The 18,337-nt window shown below is 39.1% G+C and overlaps 3 protein-coding genes across 3 annotated transcripts; 1 reads left to right on the top strand and 2 right to left on the bottom strand.

Moving 5' to 3' along the window:
• Positions 1–1,753: 1,753 nt before the first annotated feature.
• LOC124504787 (olfactory receptor 51S1) lies at positions 1,754–2,722 on the top strand. Its single transcript, XM_047070325.1, has one exon. The coding sequence runs from the start codon at positions 1,754–1,756 to the stop codon at positions 2,720–2,722; it is 969 nt and encodes a 322-aa protein (XP_046926281.1).
• Positions 2,723–7,542: 4,820 nt separating this feature from the next.
• LOC124504622 (olfactory receptor 51A7-like) lies at positions 7,543–8,502 on the bottom strand. The gene has a single exon (XM_047070065.1). The coding sequence runs from the start codon at positions 8,500–8,502 to the stop codon at positions 7,543–7,545; it is 960 nt and encodes a 319-aa protein (XP_046926021.1).
• An 8,887-nt stretch (positions 8,503–17,389) lies between these two features.
• On the bottom strand, positions 17,390–18,337 carry LOC124506412 (olfactory receptor 51F2). The gene has a single exon (XM_047072481.1). The coding sequence runs from the start codon at positions 18,335–18,337 to the stop codon at positions 17,390–17,392; it is 948 nt and encodes a 315-aa protein (XP_046928437.1).

Raw genomic sequence — 18,337 nt, 5'->3', positions numbered from 1 at the left:
CTAGGCCAGAATGTCTTTACCATAGGAGTTATTTCCCAAAGTTCTGTAGCTTTAATGAATGGGCTTCATTCAGGAATGAATGGTATTAAAGTGGTGTTATTGACCATTTTAACAGTTTTACACTTGCTTTTTGTGAGAGAGGATTTTTCAACCTCCTCACTCAATCACACTACAAATAAATATCTGTTCCTATTCGTTCCTCTTTAAATGTTTTCTGTTAGATTAAGATCTTTGTTTCATTTATTTTCCCTTATACTTTGAAAGTTTTACATTTAATTTTAAAATGTTTAATTTCATATTTTAAGATATATACATTTAGAATTTTTAAATAAGTGTTTGGAGTTAATTTACATCCATATTATTCCCCTAAGAACATAACTCAACATGTCTTTATTTTTTCTTTTCCCCAGATCACAATTTCATGGTACTTTTGTCTGGAATTTCAGTTCTAACTTTTCTGGGCATTTGACTGAGGGAAAGAGATAGGACTACAGTGTGTGCTCAGTATTTCTTGTTGAAATTAGGAATAATATTTGGATATTATATGTGAAGTAAGGCTAATTGTAAGGCTTTTATTGCGGGAAATTGGTGAGTGGTCTTGCCACAAACTGATGTAGGGAACCAATATATGTTCCCTTTTTTTCTTTCTTTCTTCCTTCTTTTTTTTTTCCCCTTTTGTCATTGTGATTTTCCCACCACTGTCTCCTAACTGAGGAAGCTGGAAGAACTTTTAAGATGCATTTGTGAAGATCTTTTGGGGATTATTTGAATTTAAAATAAATGGGACATAAGAGTAGAGATTTCTAGGATAAGATGAATACAGAATGAGCTAGGAGATATATTTGTAATTCATTAGTCCACAGAGTTAAAAGTCATAAGACTAGATACTACCACTGAAGAAAAAGAAGAGGACCAAATTAAGATCTGTCAAAAATGTCAATATAGGGGTGCCTGGGTGGCTCAGTTGGTTAAGCATCCGACTTTGGCTCAGGTCATGATCTCACAGTTGGTGAGTTTGAGCCCCACGTTGGGCTCTGTGCTGACAGCTCAGAGCCTGGAGCCTGCTTCAAATTCTGTGTGTCCCCCACTCTCTGCCCCTCCCATGCTCATGCTCTATCTCTCTCTGTCTCTCAGTAATAAATAAACGTTAAAAAAAATTTTTTTAATGTCAATATATACCCTGAATGGGACACAGCAAGGTGAACTACGTAATTAACTTCAAAAGGTAAACTTAGAAAGAAAAGGAGAAACTGGATTTGTAGCAGTCAAAGCTCATTGAGAAATACATCAGTTTAGGAAATATGAGTGCCCCTTGATTTAATACTAAAGGTGTAAAGGGTGACTTTATTGAGAGCACTTAAAGGGAACTGAAGTCAGAATGCCTGGGGTTGAGGGGAGCAGAAAAAGTGTTTATAAGAGTATAGACCCTCTCACAGATGTTTGCCATTAAGGGAGGGCTATGAGTTAGGAAAAAGCTGTAAGAAAAGCAGGGTTAAAGGAAAGTGGAAAAACAATTTAGGGAGAGAAACAGATTTGAGGACAGCTTTAGAAAAATTGCCAAGACATGGGATGACTTTGGCATAGATATTAGAATGTCTGTGTGTTCTGGGAGGGAATGTAAAAGCCAGTGTGTGCTGGGGGCTGGGGAAGGAGGCAGGCTGCTTTAGATAGCATTATGCAAATGTGTCAAAAGATTAAGTAAATCTTTCTAATCAGTTTTCAGGTTCCAGACTTCAAAGTGGGATCCTGAACCATGTCAACATTCCCCAATCAGGCAGCCCCCAATAACACTTCAATGGCCCCCACCTTCTTGTTGGTGGGCATGCCAGGTCTGTCAGCTGCACCCTCCTGGTGGACAATACCACTCATCACAATGTACCTTCTCTCTGCCCTGGGCAACGGTACTATTCTCTGGATCATTGCCTTGGATTCCACCCTGCACCGTCCAATGTACTTCTTCCTCTTCTTGCTTAGCGTGTCTGATGTTGGCTTGGCCACAGCCCTGATGCCCACCCTGCTGGGTCTTGCCTTTGCTGGCATTCATGCTGTCCCTGCTTCGGCTTGCCTCCTACAGATGTTCTTTGTCCACATCTTTTCTGTCATGGAGTCCTCTGTGTTGCTCGCCATGGCCTTAGATCGAGCACTAGCCATCTGCCGCCCTCTCCACTACCCAACGCTCCTCACCAATGATGTCATTAGCAAGATTTGCCTGGCTATTGCTTTCCGATGCCTGGGTCTTCATCTGCCCCTGCCATTCCTCCTGGCCCACATGCCCTACTGCCTCCCACAGGTACTGGCCCATTCTTACTGCTTGCACCCAGATATAGCCCATTTGGCCTGCCCTGGAGCTTGGGGTACAATCTATAGCCTCTTTGTGGTTCTGTCAGTTATGGGATTAGACCCTCTGCTTATTTTTTTCTCCTATGGCTTAATTGGCAGAGTCTTGCAAGGTTTGGGATCCAGTGAGGATCGCTGGAAGGCTGGCCAAACCTGTGCTGCCCACCTCTCTGCTGTGCTCCTCTTCTACATGCCCATGATCCTTCTTGCCCTCATTGACCATCTTAGAGTGCCAATACCTCAGCCTGCCCATACTCTTCTCTCCTATGTCCACTTCCTGTTTCCTCCATTGATAAACCCTATTCTCTACAGTGTCAAGATGAAGGAGATTAGAGAGAGAATAGTCAAGAGACTACAGCCCAGGAAGGTGGGTTGTGCTCAATGAAGAGGATGCCCCTCCACAGTTGGTGGCTTAAAACTACCTGATACAAAAGTAGTTTTTCCATGATGAAGAACTCAGTTCAAAATGCATGAAATGGTCACTCAGGCACACATAAGCACATTTACATGGATGTATCTGCCTGTCCTTGCAAGTGTGAATGTGTCTCTTAAGGTAAACTTACAAGCTCCAGAGAGTGACAGGGGTCTACCCACTGTTACACTACAGATCGTGGCATAGAACGTCCAGGATCTAGGTCATGTCACAACCACCCAAGTGTGTGTCTGTTGTTGTTTTGTTTTTGTTAATTTCCCCACCACATCTGTACCCTAATGCCTGAGGAAACTGGAGGAGTTAAACAGTTACACAGCAGAGAAATGAGAACACAGAAACCTTCCATGGCACTCTACGTGTGTGTGTGTGTGTGTGTGTGTGTGTGTGTGTGTGTGTGTGTGTGTTTGTACATTGCTTTACGGATCTTTTTATGGATTTTGATATATGTGTCATGGATATAATCACATAGCACTGATCTATTAGTGTAGGTTCATAGTCTGACTTGTTAATATGTGGTATAAAGTGATCCCCCTCTCATGAAACAAACAAGAGCTTTGGAATCCTAACAAGAATTACATTATTTTTATAGATTAAGTGTAAGCTAACATTTATGATGATAAACTTTCACACCCAAAAATATATGATAGATGTTTCACTTATTAATACCTTTTTAAATTTTTCAATAAAATTATTTGCTTAATTAAATTTATTTCTATAGTTTTTAATTATATGATTTTGTTGCTCTTATAAATAAAATAATTCTCTATTCTATTTCCACATCCATAATGCTAGATTGGGGAAAATCATTTTTTATCTTGCATTAATATATATTTTACCAAATTATCATATGAATTATATAGCTTTTTATTTTTGGATTTTACTTATATTTATCATATATAAGTAAAAATAGGTGACTGGTAGGTTTTTCCTACTATTCATACAACTTATTTCATTTTACCTTATTTAACTCATTGGAATCTCCAGCCTGTTATGAAAGAATAACAGTGAAAGTGAATGCTCAAATCTTGTTATTGATTTTACCAGAAGTGGCATTAGTGGTTCACTTATTAGAACAATGGTTGGCTGCAAGATCTTTGGGTAATTTGTAAATATTCAAATAATTTATGTGTATTCCAATTTTATTAATTTTTAATAAGCTTACTCAATAAACCCTATTAAGTGCTTTTTCAGCATCCACTAATATAACTATAATTGTCTGCTTTAATGTGTTGTTCAATTTTCTGATATAGAAACATCTTTTTTCTATTGTGATTATAGAAAAATGCATTCTAAATGAAAATAGCAAATTGGATCCACTTAGTTTCAAAACAAGAACCCATACTAATCTATCAGGATACATTCCAGCAAGGCAGAACAGTTATATCCTCATCTGATAACAAGTTTCTCTGCAAGGTATATTATATATCCTCTTACTAAATTGGAAAATTAGTATTTCCATTTCACAAATGAGAATACTGCGACTGAGGATTTCAGAATGTTTAAAGTATATAAAATTAGTTGCAAAGGCAGCATTTATTTTCAGATTTGCTTAATAAAAAGCCCCTGCTATAAAATACTTTTTTTTTAATTGTTGAACAGAGAAACAGCTTGGTCTTGAGGCAACAGTAATAGGGTCTCTGAGAAACCCTGCTTTTCCCAAAGTTTACCATTTCCTCCTCCCTGCTGCACCCACCCCCAGAGTCTCATTTATTTACTGACAGCAGAATGATGTAAACAGTTTGAAGTCCCACAAGTCTGGTTTTGAATTCTCACTTCACTACTTCCTGTGTCATTTGGCAACAGCTGTTCTTATGTTTACAAAATAGGTATAATAAGGATTGCATGAAATCATGTCCCTTTATCATAGTGTCTGAACATAAGAGATATTCAATAAATCATAGTTATTTGGAATTAATAAAGTCAAAAATAACTGCAGTTACACCTTGTATGTATATTCAATGTGAATAAAGAACTTTACAGGTGGAAGATTCTTTCAACTGATACAACCTCATTTTAGAGAAGGAAAACTGCAACTTGGGATTTGCTGAAAGCACTTTTGCATGGACCTGTGTAAGTCAGGGAAGATGAACTAAACCTCTGTGTTTAGTAGTTCAGGGAACACAGAACTCTTTCACGGCAGGGGCTCCACTGCTCTCTCCTGGTCAGGGACCACATCCACTCAATTCTGTCAGTTTTCAAGTGCCAAGTGCTTGGTATTACCACTCTTGGCCAGTCAGGGGGCACTGTTGTCTCTGCAAATCACCTGACAGATTTGAAGGAAAACCCTTCTCCTCTAACAGCACACAGGGGCATAAGAGGTATTAGCAGGAATGTTTACAATTGTAAATAAAATTGTAAATTGTAAATTGCCCACCTCTCTGTGGGCAATTGTAAATAAAATGTAACAGTGATACAGGGGAGCTGATTGAAACTGAAAACCAGGAAAAGCTTTGCAAAATCCAGATTTCTGGGTTGGTCCCACTGCTAAACAAAGCTTAAACAAAGACTCCAGACCTGTAACCTGAGAGAGAGAGAGAGAGAGAGAGAGGTGGGGATGAGGATGAGAAAGCAATTAATAATTCATTAATGGGGGTGTGCCTGGGTGGCTCAGTCAGTTGAGCATCTGTCTCTTGATTTTAGCTCAGGTCATGATCTCAGGGTTCATGGGTTCAAGTCCTGCGCTGACAGTGTTGATCATGCTTTGAGTTCTCTGTGTCCCTTTCTCTCTGCCCCTCCCCTTCTCACACTCTCTTATGTGTGTTCTCTCTCTCTCTTTCCCTCTCTCTCAAAAATAAATAAACATAAAAAAAAAGAATTTGTAACAGGGATCTTAAGTTCAAATACCTAGAAGAACAAGGTCATAATAGCAGTAAGTGGAGCAAACACATACTCAGACTGTGAGTAGTGGGGACTGTATAAGGGCCAACACTTCTCAGTGTGTTCCTACTGAGTTTTTCCATGTGGGAATGTAGGCCTAGTATTGCCATATCTTCCTACTTTTAAGATAACTCATAAATCTCTATTTTTTATATGAACTCATCTAAACACTGTCTTGTCTAAACAAATCCGTCTGAAGACCAAATTTGGATTGTATGGCTCTTAAAAAGATTAACATATTAATTCAGACAATGAAGAAAGAAGGAATTATCTTCTTTAATTTCAAAGTAAATATAAAATGTAATACACAACACATAGAAAGTAAGTTTCTCAAGGTCACATAGCCAGGAAATGGCAGAGCTGAAACCAGAGGACTGAGTCTTGACCTCAGTCTTGAGCTTTTTTAGTCATCTTGCCACCTCCCTTGCAGGACTAAGTTATCACACTAAATGGTTTAGAGGACATGTTATCCTTGATAGGGTCTTTTTACCCTTTCTTCTATGGGTTGGCTTCTAAATCCCCTGTCTGGAGTTATGTTATTTCTCATTGATTAATAGTAACCCTGGACTCTGATCCCCTAAATCAAGGTGGCATCATCCTTGGAGCTCCTAAAGCTTCTTTGTTGACACTTTCTTAATAGGATGTCTTTAAAGGGCTCTAATCTGGCTCCATTTACAGGGCCAGGAGATGATAGGTGGATACAGGGAGGCTTGGATAAGAAACTTGTTTCAAGGTCTGTTTGGTCACAGTGGTACAGATTCTGTGTTGTGGCTTCATAGCTATTATTTTACCTAAAGGCATTATGGGCTGCCCTAAATTCTGTCTCTCACAAGGGACCCTTATATCTCTTGACAATGTTAACTCCCAGGTAAGAAGTGCAGAAAGTGCAGAGGTGAGTTGAGTCTAGGTTACGACTGCCCTGATTCACCCCTGAATTCCCACCCCAGCAAAACTTTGAACTATTCTTTCAGTTCAAATTGATACACATCCACCAAGTGCATACTATGAACAAGGAATTTTATTGTGAGGACACTTCTAAAGTTGAATAACTCACAACTCTTTCGTTGTAGAAATTCACAATGTAGTCCATAAGAAAGACATATGTATGATGTTGGAGATGTCTCTGGGTCTCCGTCCACTGTGCTCCAAGGACTCAGCCCCTTGCTTTTACTACAAATGTTGCCAAATGCCAATGACCACCTATAATTTCCTCCTACAATTTCCCCAATTTGGCTTCAGCAGAAGACATACTCTCTAGGTTCCCTTTTCACATTGCCCCAAAAAGGTTTTTTTTTTCAACTCAAACATTAATGTTCATACAAATCATCTAAGATCTTGCTAAAATGCAGATTCTGACTCAATAGGCTTGCAGCTAGTTACTTTCCAGGTGAAACTGCTGCCACTGAACATTCGACCACACTTTAAGTAGCAAGGAAAAAAACATACTTAAGCCAACTTAGACACATTATAAAGGGCTTAATGTAAATCACAAAAAAGGAATTAAATAAGGGAAGCAAATATTAAGATGCTAAGTTGCTCCAAAACCTTGCAGAGTTCCACCCACCACAGTTTAGGGCCACTGATCATACTTCCTCCTTAGAAGCTCCTCTGGATTCTTGCTCATAATTCATACCTGAGGATAGATGCCATCAATCCCTCAAGCAATAACAAAAGCATTCCTACATACTCTATGAAATGCAGGCCTCCTCTTCCCTAAAAGCAGATTTGCTGTGGTATATTAGGTCCCCTTTAGGGATTGATTAATTGATTAACTAATTAATTAATATCACTTAAGGGCTATGAAGTAAAAGGAAATATCTCCTCTTTGGAAGAAATATTGCCCTGCTCCTAAGACAATTTATTGTAGAGAAAATGGAACTTCTACCTCTGCCCCATCATTTAGACTTTAGACTCAGTTTTTCCAGGACTTTTACTCTAATCTGCCAACTTTTTACACAATACACAATGGGATTCATCAAAGGTGGTACTAACAAGAATGCATCAGCTATCAGAATCATAGCCAAAGGGGATTTATGCTTGGCAAAGTGATGTATGGTAGCCAAGGTGATGATGGGCACAAAGAAGATGAGCACAGCACAGATGTGGGACACGCAGGTATTAAGAGCTTTAAGTTGCTCCCCATGGGATGTAATACCCAATACAGTCTTCAGGTTGAACACATAGGAAACAGCAATGAAAACACTGTCTGACATCATGCAGAGTGCGACAAACAGACCATAGTAAAAGTTAACCCTATTGTCAGAGCAGGCCAGTTTCATGACATCCTGGTGGAGACAGTAGGAGTGTGAGAGCAGGTGTTTATTACAGTATCTGAGTCTATTTAAAGTGAAAGGAAGAGGAAGAACTAGTAGAATGCTTTTAATATCAAATATCAGCCCACGATGCAAAATTCTGGAGCTGGTAAGAATGGAATTATACCTCAGAGGGTTGCAAATGGCTGGAAAGCAATCAAAGGACATGATCAAGAGCATTGAGGATTCCATGCCTGTGAATCCATGGATGAAAAATTCCTGGGCAATACATGCATCAGCAGAAATCTCCATGGCATTGAACAAGAAGATCCTCAGCATAGAGGGAAGAGAAGAGAAAGACAAGCCCAGGCCAGATAGGGCCAGCATGGAGAGGAAATAGTACATAGGCTCATGCAGGGAAGACTCTGTCCTGATGACAAACAGGGTGGTGCAGTTGCCCAGGATGGCCAGGAGGTACATAAAGCAGATGGGGATGGAGATCCAAATGTGTACACTCTCAAACCCTGGGATCCCAACCAACAGGAAGGTGGAGATTTCAACTTCTGAGGTATTAAGAGAAAACATCACAAATAGGTCTCTCATTTATATGCTCCTGGTAGATAAATAACATCAACAACAAATTCTCTTAGTTGTGTGTACTGAACACAGTTAAGTTCAGTTGTCAGTTAAATTAAGTATAGCTCATCCTTAGGTATCAAGCAATAATGTAACTTTTTCTATATAAAGAAAAATACAGAGTCGATTTAAATAGGTTCTTCATGATATTCATTTGAGACCTTCAAATCTACCTTTGTTCCTTATAGCTTGGAAGCAACAAGGTGTTTGATAACCTTTTAAAAAAAACACCACTTTTTAAGATTTATGCATCAAGTAAACTAAGTTGGAATATATTGCAATCTGGAAAATCTATAACATCTTGGATGTGGTCAATGCTCATATATTCATACAAATCACAGATGCTATAGTAGCAGGAGTTAAAGGAGGCCTAACATATTATTGTTCATGATACATGTGTGTGAAAATATAAAATTGACCTACCACAGAGTTTGGGAAACTAATTTGCAGAGCCAAATTCAACCTGTGAGAATTTAAAAAATATTTTAAAGTGTTGTATCAAAGAAAAAAAGAAGAAAAAACATATAGGACAGAGACAAATACGTGGCCTGAAAAGTCTAAAATATTTACTTCCTGGTCATTTACAGAAAAAGTTTGTTGACCCCTGTACTAGAAAATTATGCATACAAGCACACATGTGTGTGCACATGTGTGTACACACAAAAAAAATCACAGTAGAATGAGTATGGTGGAAATGGAGTATGTGTCAAAGGGAACTTCAAATTTAAGAGTAATGTTTTATTTTTCATTTTTAAGAAGCCAATAACACATGAAGCAAATATACAAAATGTTTTAAATTTTCCCATCAGAACTTTGGAAATGGAGGGTGATGCTCAGTACTTTCTTATATTCTTTTAATTCTACCCCCTCCTAATTGTCTTATACAACACCACTTCCAAAACCATAAATCACCAAGAGATCTCCAGGTTGAAACACTATATGCCAGCACATTACTGTAGCCTGAGGCAGTCTGAGTGAGCACAGCACCTCAGGGAGCAGAGGAAGGACTCCTCGGACACCAGCTATCATCCCCTAAGTGGTGAGCTTCCAGCTAGAAGACCACAAGAAGCGGTGAGAAGGGAATGGCCAGGCCACAAGAATTTGTCCTTTCATGGAGGGTTTATGAGCATTTCCTGGCAAGGGTAGAGAAAGAATGAATTGTATCCAGATGGAAGAAATTACAAGGTGAGGGGTGGAAATAGCACTGAAGAAGGGGAGGACACTTACTAGTCTTTTTCTCTGCTACTAAAATTTTAAAGGACCTTTGCCTCCACTTGACTCAAGATAGGGACTGTAAGGTTTGTGGTGTGTAGGGTGTGTCATATGGAGAAGTGATGAGAACATATTTCAGTACTGAGTGTCCATTTCACCTCAGTCTTTCAAATGTGGTGGGTTTCCTTGTAGTGAATAACATATGACAGTCGTCATTTGTAGGTGTTTGAAACACTCACATTGGTTCCATTCAATCGCTAGTGGCCCCGTTCAGAATGGCCACGGTTCTTGTCCTTTTTTCCCTGTTCTTGGATTTCTTTTGGCTTACCATTTCTCTTGGCTATTCAATGTCTACCTTTTAGATTGCTGACCAATTCAGGTTCTTACCTCTGGTATTTGGACTTGATCCTGCTCATGTTCTTGGTGTCAGCATCACTCACACCTTGGGTAACCCTCCTTTTAGCAGCTCTAAACCAGAAAAACCCCAATAGTGCATGTGACACTCGGCTCTTGTCAGGGGAATGGGATTCACAGGGAGAAAGGTGATAATACACTATCCATTCTTGTTCAAAAGGTGACCTTAAAATGGTCATTTCTAAGATTCCATGTCTGAGTTATTTTTTGAAAAGCTGCCAGCCTAAATCAAGTAACTAAACAAATTAGTTACTACTGGCATCATTGTCTTTTCAACTGTGTCCATCATGCCAATATAAAGATGTACCCCATCCCACATATGTTCTCTAATCTTTTCAGCTTTCAATGCTGTCCCAAATGCAGCTTGATCTCTTAGGCTGAAGAAGCCATGAAGCATTTTACCTACAACCATTTCAAAGCCATAAGGTTGAACTCTATAAATTGCAGAGTTTTCATTGGGAAACATAAAATAAACTGAGGGAAATTCAATTTGAGTCTCTAGGACACCTACTAGGCTCCTGGGTTCCTTACCCCAGAGCAAGGGTGAAAAGTTTTCAAATTCTTCCAGGTTCTATAACTTCTCTGCTCCAGCACCATGTTGGGAATCCATATCTTTATATATACCCTCGTACTCTTCCCTAGCATAGGCACATCCTCCTGAGAATTAACAGACACCTACTCCCCTAGGAACAATGACTCTCTAGCTTCATTACATCTATCTATAACCTGCTCTCCCAAGAAATGCAGAGAGCAGGCTCAGACTCACAGTTGTAGATTTAATTAATGCTTGAGATGCTGTTCCTACATCAGGTGCAGACTTTGAGGACAGTTTGTCTCAGACATTGGTAAGGTCGCCTATATCCAGCTATGGCTCCAAGATTAAGTGTAGGCCTTAGTAAACTCAATCTAAGACTATCACAGACCTTATGTGGAATTGTACCAACAGATATTTTCTGTTTGGTCATCACAATGTCTACTTCTATTTTAAATGTGAGTGGATTTAGGTAGGTCACAAGCTCTCAAATTTATCATTGACTCCTTTCTTCACTGTCTTATATCCAGTCCCTTCATATTTATCAGCCATTGAAGGCATTTAATCTCACATAAGAGAAAGAAAAGCCCAGAATCACAAGCATTCTGGTATCTTAGGCCCTCAATTTCAGAAGAACTATCAATTTTTATTCAGCCTCAACTTTGAAAATTGGAAATAAATAAAAAGTATAATTCTGGTGCATGTTGTAGAAGGACATGTGGTTCTCAGAGAGAGAACAGAAAATTAGATCTAGCAAACACCTTTGACTTGAAACACAGTAACGACAGATAAATGAACCAATATGCATAGACCAGCAATGATCACACTGGTCTTCAGGTTAATATAAAAGAGGATGTGCTAGAGGTAAGAGCTATAGTCATCAGAGTAGGTCAGGCAGAAAAGTGGAGAAAAGAGGGCTCTAACCTATTCATATTGATTTTCCACATTTCAAAATATATATTATAGTCAGAACATTAGACAAAGTAAAATAAATTCTTATGCTTAATCCAGCATCTATCTAGGATCATAATGGAGTTACATGGTTCAATTATGTCTACATCCTCCCATTGTTCCTTGACATATATCTGCATCATTCTGAGTTGAACACTCCTTGATCTGTAGGTCCAGAAAGCTTTAAGATCACCAGGAAGAAAAGCAGCTGGAACTAGAAAAAAATTAGTGCTTTGTTCTTTTCAGGATGCATGGCATTGAGAACTCTGTCCTTAGAAGGGCTAACTTTAGGTAAAAGGCAAATTTACCTAAGAAAATATAGGTGAAAAATTAAATAAAATGTATTATCTTCCTCCTGCTTTTCATTCTCCAATTCAAATTGCTGCCCCAGCCCCTCCTTCTCCATTTCTTCCCTTCTTTTTTCCTCTTTTTATTGTTAATATGACCATTTTAATGTAAAAAGCTATGAATTATAGGGAATTTATATTCCCTATAAAAGGAGTTGCTCTTGGGGTGCCTGGGTAGCTGAGTTGGTTAAGTGTCCAACTCTTGATCTCAGCTCAGGTCTTGATCGCAGGGTCATGAGCTCAAGCTCCACAGCCCAACTTAAAAAAAATAAAAGGAGTTTCTCTCAGTGGCCTTCTCTGAGACCACTTCTATGTGCTTGATATGCTTGTAGAAATTTCCCTATTGTCCTGGATCTGACTCCATCCTTTCTAAAACATTTAGCCCATGAAAACCCTTTTCTGAACCATTTCCCTTCTCTACCTGAGGTTAAAAAAGGTAAAGAAATAGAAGTTGGTAAGTATGCCACCAACTGATTTATAGAATTAAATGGAGAGTAGATCTTGTACCAGAAAAGAACAAGGGGACTTTTCAACAGGAGAGATGGCTCAAACCTCACTCAGAGGCAACCAATCTCCTGTCAGCCTACAAGCTCTCCAGGCCAGAACATCAGGGTTTGAGTTTATGTAGTGAATCAGCTTCTTATAGTGAACCACTCCAAATCCTTTGACCTCATTGTCCTGTCACTGTTGCAACATCAATTGCAACTGGGCTCATCAATCATTGGCTGGCTTCACACAGGGAGAACATGATAACCCCTTGCCTTAGGCCTGCACTGTGCACCTCTTTATTCTTGTCCCAGGACTGACACCAAGTCATGACACATTCTCAGATACTCACTTGGTGTTCATACATGTGAGAAAGTATGATGGAATTAACAGCTCATAGGATAAACTTTGACCAATGGTAAATGTGATCCAATGGATAAATGTTCCCTTCCTTATTTTCCTGGATTGACTGTCATGAGACATATTTGATAAGGCTTCAGAGATGGGTCTGCAGGAATGGTCAATAGTCGTCCATAATGATGTCTGGCTCATTCTTGATTTACCATCTCTCAGCTCCAAAGTGACTTTTGCCTACTCTATGATGATGGTGTTGGACTCTGTAAATATTTCTCTTTTGTCAGCTGGCACATTATTAAGACTGTTTAGTGGGAAGTAGTGGAGGAACACTGTAGGGAGAAGGGGTTTTCTCTTCTTGGTTTCTGTGTGGCTTGTTGGCTGGATTCCCACAGAACATGTTGTTTTTCCATTGCTTGGCACTGTGTGATTGCTTCAGTGCTTGGTTCCAGTGGTGCACAGTTTCTTCCAGGATTAGCTACTGAGCTTGTTCTCCAGCTATTCACTGGGAGAACAGTGACATAACCAGAGGCCCAGACAGTATGGAGCAGCACTCTAGCTGAAGAAGAATCTCCTACATCTTCTCCTTATCCCTGGGTATGTGTATATAAATTAGGGCAACATAGGGCTATCTAGTTAGCAAGCTGGCCACCCAACCCTCATCCCAAAAGGGCAGCCTGGAGCTACCCCAGCCTGAGCCTCACATGGAAATGTATTATAATCCTATAAAGGGTACTCTATCCATATCCCAGTTCCAGCAGTGTCCAGCAGTCATAAGCTTGTCTGGCACCTAGAGTTCAGAGAGTTGGCACCTTCCTTGGAACTCCCAGAGGGAAGATTTTCACAAGCTTACAGGAAGGAGAAGAGGGCTCTTTCTTGAATGTTCCATCTCTACCCTAGGAGGGGTGGTTACTCCTTATATCCTCTTCTCATCTTTTAACTCTTACTAGCCAACTTCCCTGCTAATCTACTTCCCTGTTAATCTACTTCTTTATTAAACTTTTTCTTCTCAAATAATTGTGTGGTCTCTGTCTCTTGATTGGAGTCTGGATAATACAGTGTCCAAATCAATAATAAATTTTTGTATCATCTCACTGTCTTTCCTTTTTTGACATCAGCTATCCCTCACTCATGCTCCCTGGAATCACATTATAATAGCATGGTCAACTGACAACTAAGGCTCTATTGCCAGTGGTCAGTGGGCTTACAATGATTCCTGAGATGCAATGGCATCAAAATTACTATGACTGTCACTTGTGGTTGGTTGGATGAGATTCAGGTGGAAGGGAGATGTTAGGTTACATGGTGACTATGGACATTGAATCCAATCTCTCATTTTTACCTAAAAAACATTAACTATAAAGATTATCAGATGGGATAACTGCTGTGTATGTGCATTAGAAACCTTAAATAGAAAATGATTAGATTAGGACAGCCAATTGACAACTCAGGACATGCTGTGAAAGTCAGAATGCCCCCTATAGGAACATTTAAGGAAATCTTTATCTCCTTCAGCCAAAGATCATATACTTCTAAAAATCCAGCACATGATTTAACTGAAAGAGTAACAGAACTGCAAGGCAAATTGAATGCTCAGTTTTGATAAATCTTCTTTTATAAAGTTGTAATACTGAAAAATACTGGGAATAAAAAAATGGGGAAGTGGTATGATCCTCACTGCTGGGATATTAACATTTGAGTGTATAAGCCTAAAAATCTTGGAAATTTTGAATATTCCATGTTAGCCAAAGGAGTTCCCTTCTCATGAGAAGATTTACAGATGATATTTATTTTACCTTATACAGAAACCTTACAAAAACCAAACCTGAGGACAATGCTTTACAATGCTTTTCCTATGCAAGATCTTGCCCCATCTCTTCTCACTGTACCAAAGCCAATAACCAGTCTGATTTCAGTAAAGCTTGAGCAGGGAAATGTTATTAACATTTGGGGAGAAAATAGTTTAACCAGTGACATCATTGCAAAGCCTACCTGATTGTACTAACTAGAATCAAATGAATACCTATAGGAGTATATCTCGAAGGTATTAGATGTAAGTCAGCAGAGGAAGTGGCTAGTGACATAAATATTAATTAAGATAGAGAAGAATTTGACACAAACAATTTGACATTATTGACAGAGGATACTCATCTATGATTTGAGGTTTAACATTATATCAAGGATACCTAGCAACTGTGATAATGCACTGCTGGGATGGTTGATTGAAACTTGAACATGATGATTACCTATAGCAAATTAGATAGAGATGTCAGATCTTCTTGGCAAAATATAGACTATAGAAATCTCAAAGAGGTCGACATGTTAGAACGGATTTATCATGTAGGACCAGAGAATTTATTACATGATTATTTTCTCCGGGAGAAAAGAGAGGACACTCCTTCACTAAGGCAATAAAGAATGCATTTGTAAGAGGGTATTTGGTATCTTTGAATAGTTCAGTGATTGCTATGCTCTGCAGCCTAGACTTGGCAATGAAATCTGCCCCTGTGGAACTGGCCTCCCTACTGACAATGAAGATGAAGTGATCCTGAGACACATGGAAGGACTTAAAATCATAAGGTAAATATAATTACTGTAGAGAATAGCAAAGGTAAAATGGCAATCAGGGTGACAGGACCCATAGTGACCTATTGCAATAGATGATAATGTTTCTGAAGATGAGCGCAATGGAGAGTAACTGGGTGCTAATTGACATGCATTTAAAATAAAGAGCTTCTGAGTATCGGGCTGACATCAACCACCCTAATAGGAAATTTAAAGATTTAAGTTGCTTCACCTATTTAAAGATTTAAGTTGCTGCACATATCCAGAGCCCATTAACTGAACATGAATCTTGGTGTCCCTGATGAAATAACCTGCTATGCTACTGGAAACATGCAATACAAATTATCCATATCTTTTCCAAAATGGACCTATGTCCATTTACAAATGTTCATTAAGGAAAGGAGAATACCCAAAACCTTTGAGAACTATTGGATATAGGATACAATCTCTCACTGATAATAAGCAACCAAACATACCATTATGCTCTTTTTTGATTAAAGTATGAGATTATTGGGGTAAGATGATTAATGGAATTCTGGGCAAATTTTGTCTCCAAGTGAGCCCAGTGATTTTCATACCTGTGCTTATTCTCCAGGTTCCTAAGTATATAATTGGTTATATTACATTTATGAGCTGGGAAAACTCTCATCTGTGAAGTTTGCACCATTATTGTAGGGAAGACAAAGTACAAAGTCAAAACAAGCACAAGTAAAGTTTATGAATAGTTATCCCAGGATCCCATGACACTTATCACTGATATATAGATGCTCTCCATTAATTTACATTCATGGCCTCACTGAAGGTTTCTGATACATTAATGGAAAAGAAGGAAAATATTCAGGCTCGGTTCATGGATGGATTAGTGGGCAAGTTGGCACTAACCAGAAGTAGAATACAGTAGCACAATAGCTTCACATATGGGAGGCCACAAAAAGAAAAAAAAAAAAAAGAGTGTTGAAGGAAAATCCCCTTAATGGACAGTGCCCTTGGTTGTTAACTTCATGTAAAAAGAGAGGTTGTCTGAGGTATGTGGATATACATGGACTTCTGTACTTTGCTGAAGGGCTTGGATAGCTGGCCAGTGAATGGAACCAGCAAACTTAGAAGAAAAGAGATAAGGTAGTCTGTAGAAGATGTATATGAAATACATATTGAAGTAGACATATTGCATCTCATGCTAATATCCACAAAACAGTACCCATCTCAGAGGAACTCAACAATCAGAAAGAAAGAACCTATGTGTAAATATCAGCAAGCTTTGGCTATACTACTTCTGATTTGGAGGGCCCACAGATAGAGTAATAATGGCAGAGATGAGGATAAAGAAAGAGCCAAGAGTATGAGTTCCCTCTTACCAACGCTAATCTTAGGAAAACTGTGTAATCCTCACTCCTGGGTTTAGTAATGTTATTACCAACTTTTAATGTTCAGCTAACAGCAGTAGGAACTAACCCTGAGCACTTGATATGACATTTTGTATGCGCATTAGATATACTCCTACACATAATAGAGGGTAAAAGAACTACCTATATATTATCCAATGTTGAATTACATTGATATGCTTATAAGATTCACTCTATAGAATGGCTATTTTTGTAGTTAATCAAGAATTTTAAGAAGAAAAACATCAAATTATAAATTGTCTTTTTTATATCATTTAGAAAAGAACAATTGGTTTATTAACAAAGTTTCCTACATTAAATCTGGACTTATCGTATGCAGTCTGAACGAACATTTTATTCAGGACACATACTACTTGCACATATGAATAGTTGTTTACATACATATCTCACTTTACATTGAAAATGAAACAAAATTTAAGCAACATTAATGTGGAATTACTGACAAGGAAACTAAGCAAATATCACACAACCTATAAGTTGCATAGTTTAGGTTGTTGAAACCACATGTAGGACATTTGGGGATAATTACACCATTCTACCAAGGCATTCGTTCATAAATGGCTTTGTCTCTACTCTGAGATTACTAATGATTAGATTTGTTGCTTCTGAATTAAGACCTTGACAATAGCCTTTCGAATCTGCTTAGTCTTCACACTGTAGATGATAGGGTTGAGCACAGGAGGGATGAGAAGGAAGACATTGGCCATGATGGTGTGGACAAACAGAGGTGCTGAATGGCCATAGCGATGGACAAGAGACAAGCTGATGAGAGGGATGTAGAAGATGGCAACAGCACTGATGTGGGATATGCAGGTGTTGAAGGCTTTTTGCCGCCCCTCAGAGGAGGCAATGTTGAGAACAGATCGAATGATCAGGACATAGGAGATCAAGATGCAAGGACAATCAAACCCCGTCGTGGAAAAAAGTGCAAACAGACCAAGGATGCTGTTGATTCTGTTGTCTGTGCATGAGAGTTGAATGAGATCAACATGGTAGCAGTAAGAATGTGAAAGGGCCACAGCACGGCAGAAGGACAGCCTCTTGACAAAGAGCACCACTGGTAACATTACAGCAACGTTCCTTATCAACATGCTTATCCCAATCTGGGCAATCCTGGCATTGGTGAGGATGGTGGCATATCTCAGTGGATCACAGATGGCTACAAAACGGTCAAAGGCCATGGCCAATAGAACCCCAGACTCCATGAAAGTAAATCCATGGAGAAAGAACATCTGGGCAATGCAGGCATTTAAGGTGATTTCGCGAGCTTCAAACCAGAAAACACCAAGGGTAGTAGGAAGTGTGCACAGGGATAAGCTCAGGTCGATGGCTGAAAGCATAGAGAGGAAATAATACATGGGCTCATGGAGGTTCTGCTCACGGAGGACCACAAATAGGATCATGCTGTTCCCAGAGAGGGCGATGACATACAGGAGACAAAAAGGGATGGAGACCCAGACCTGGGCTGCTCTCAGGCCTGGGATACCCGTCAGGAAGAAGGTCAGAAGTTGAGCATTGGTATTATTGAGGGCCAACAT

The sequence above is a fragment of the Lynx rufus genome, unplaced genomic scaffold (assembly GCF_022079265.1).
Source record: "Lynx rufus isolate CCGP_SWC_20201006 ecotype Redwood Valley unplaced genomic scaffold, mLynRuf1.p SCAF_9, whole genome shotgun sequence".
NCBI lineage: Eukaryota > Metazoa > Chordata > Mammalia > Carnivora > Felidae > Lynx > Lynx rufus.
Note: the sequence above shows the minus strand (reverse complement) of the source record. Positions and strands in the feature narration are given on the sequence as shown.

Bases quoted from the DNA above. Each gene is read 5' to 3' on its own strand.
- LOC124504787 (XM_047070325.1), top strand. From the start codon at position 1,754: ATGTCAACATTCCCCAATCAGGCAGCCCCCAATAACACTTCAATGGCC.
- LOC124504622 (XM_047070065.1), bottom strand. From the start codon at position 8,502: ATGAGAGACCTATTTGTGATGTTTTCTCTTAATACCTCAGAAGTTGAA.
- LOC124506412 (XM_047072481.1), bottom strand. From the start codon at position 18,337: ATGTTGGCCCTCAATAATACCAATGCTCAACTTCTGACCTTCTTCCTG.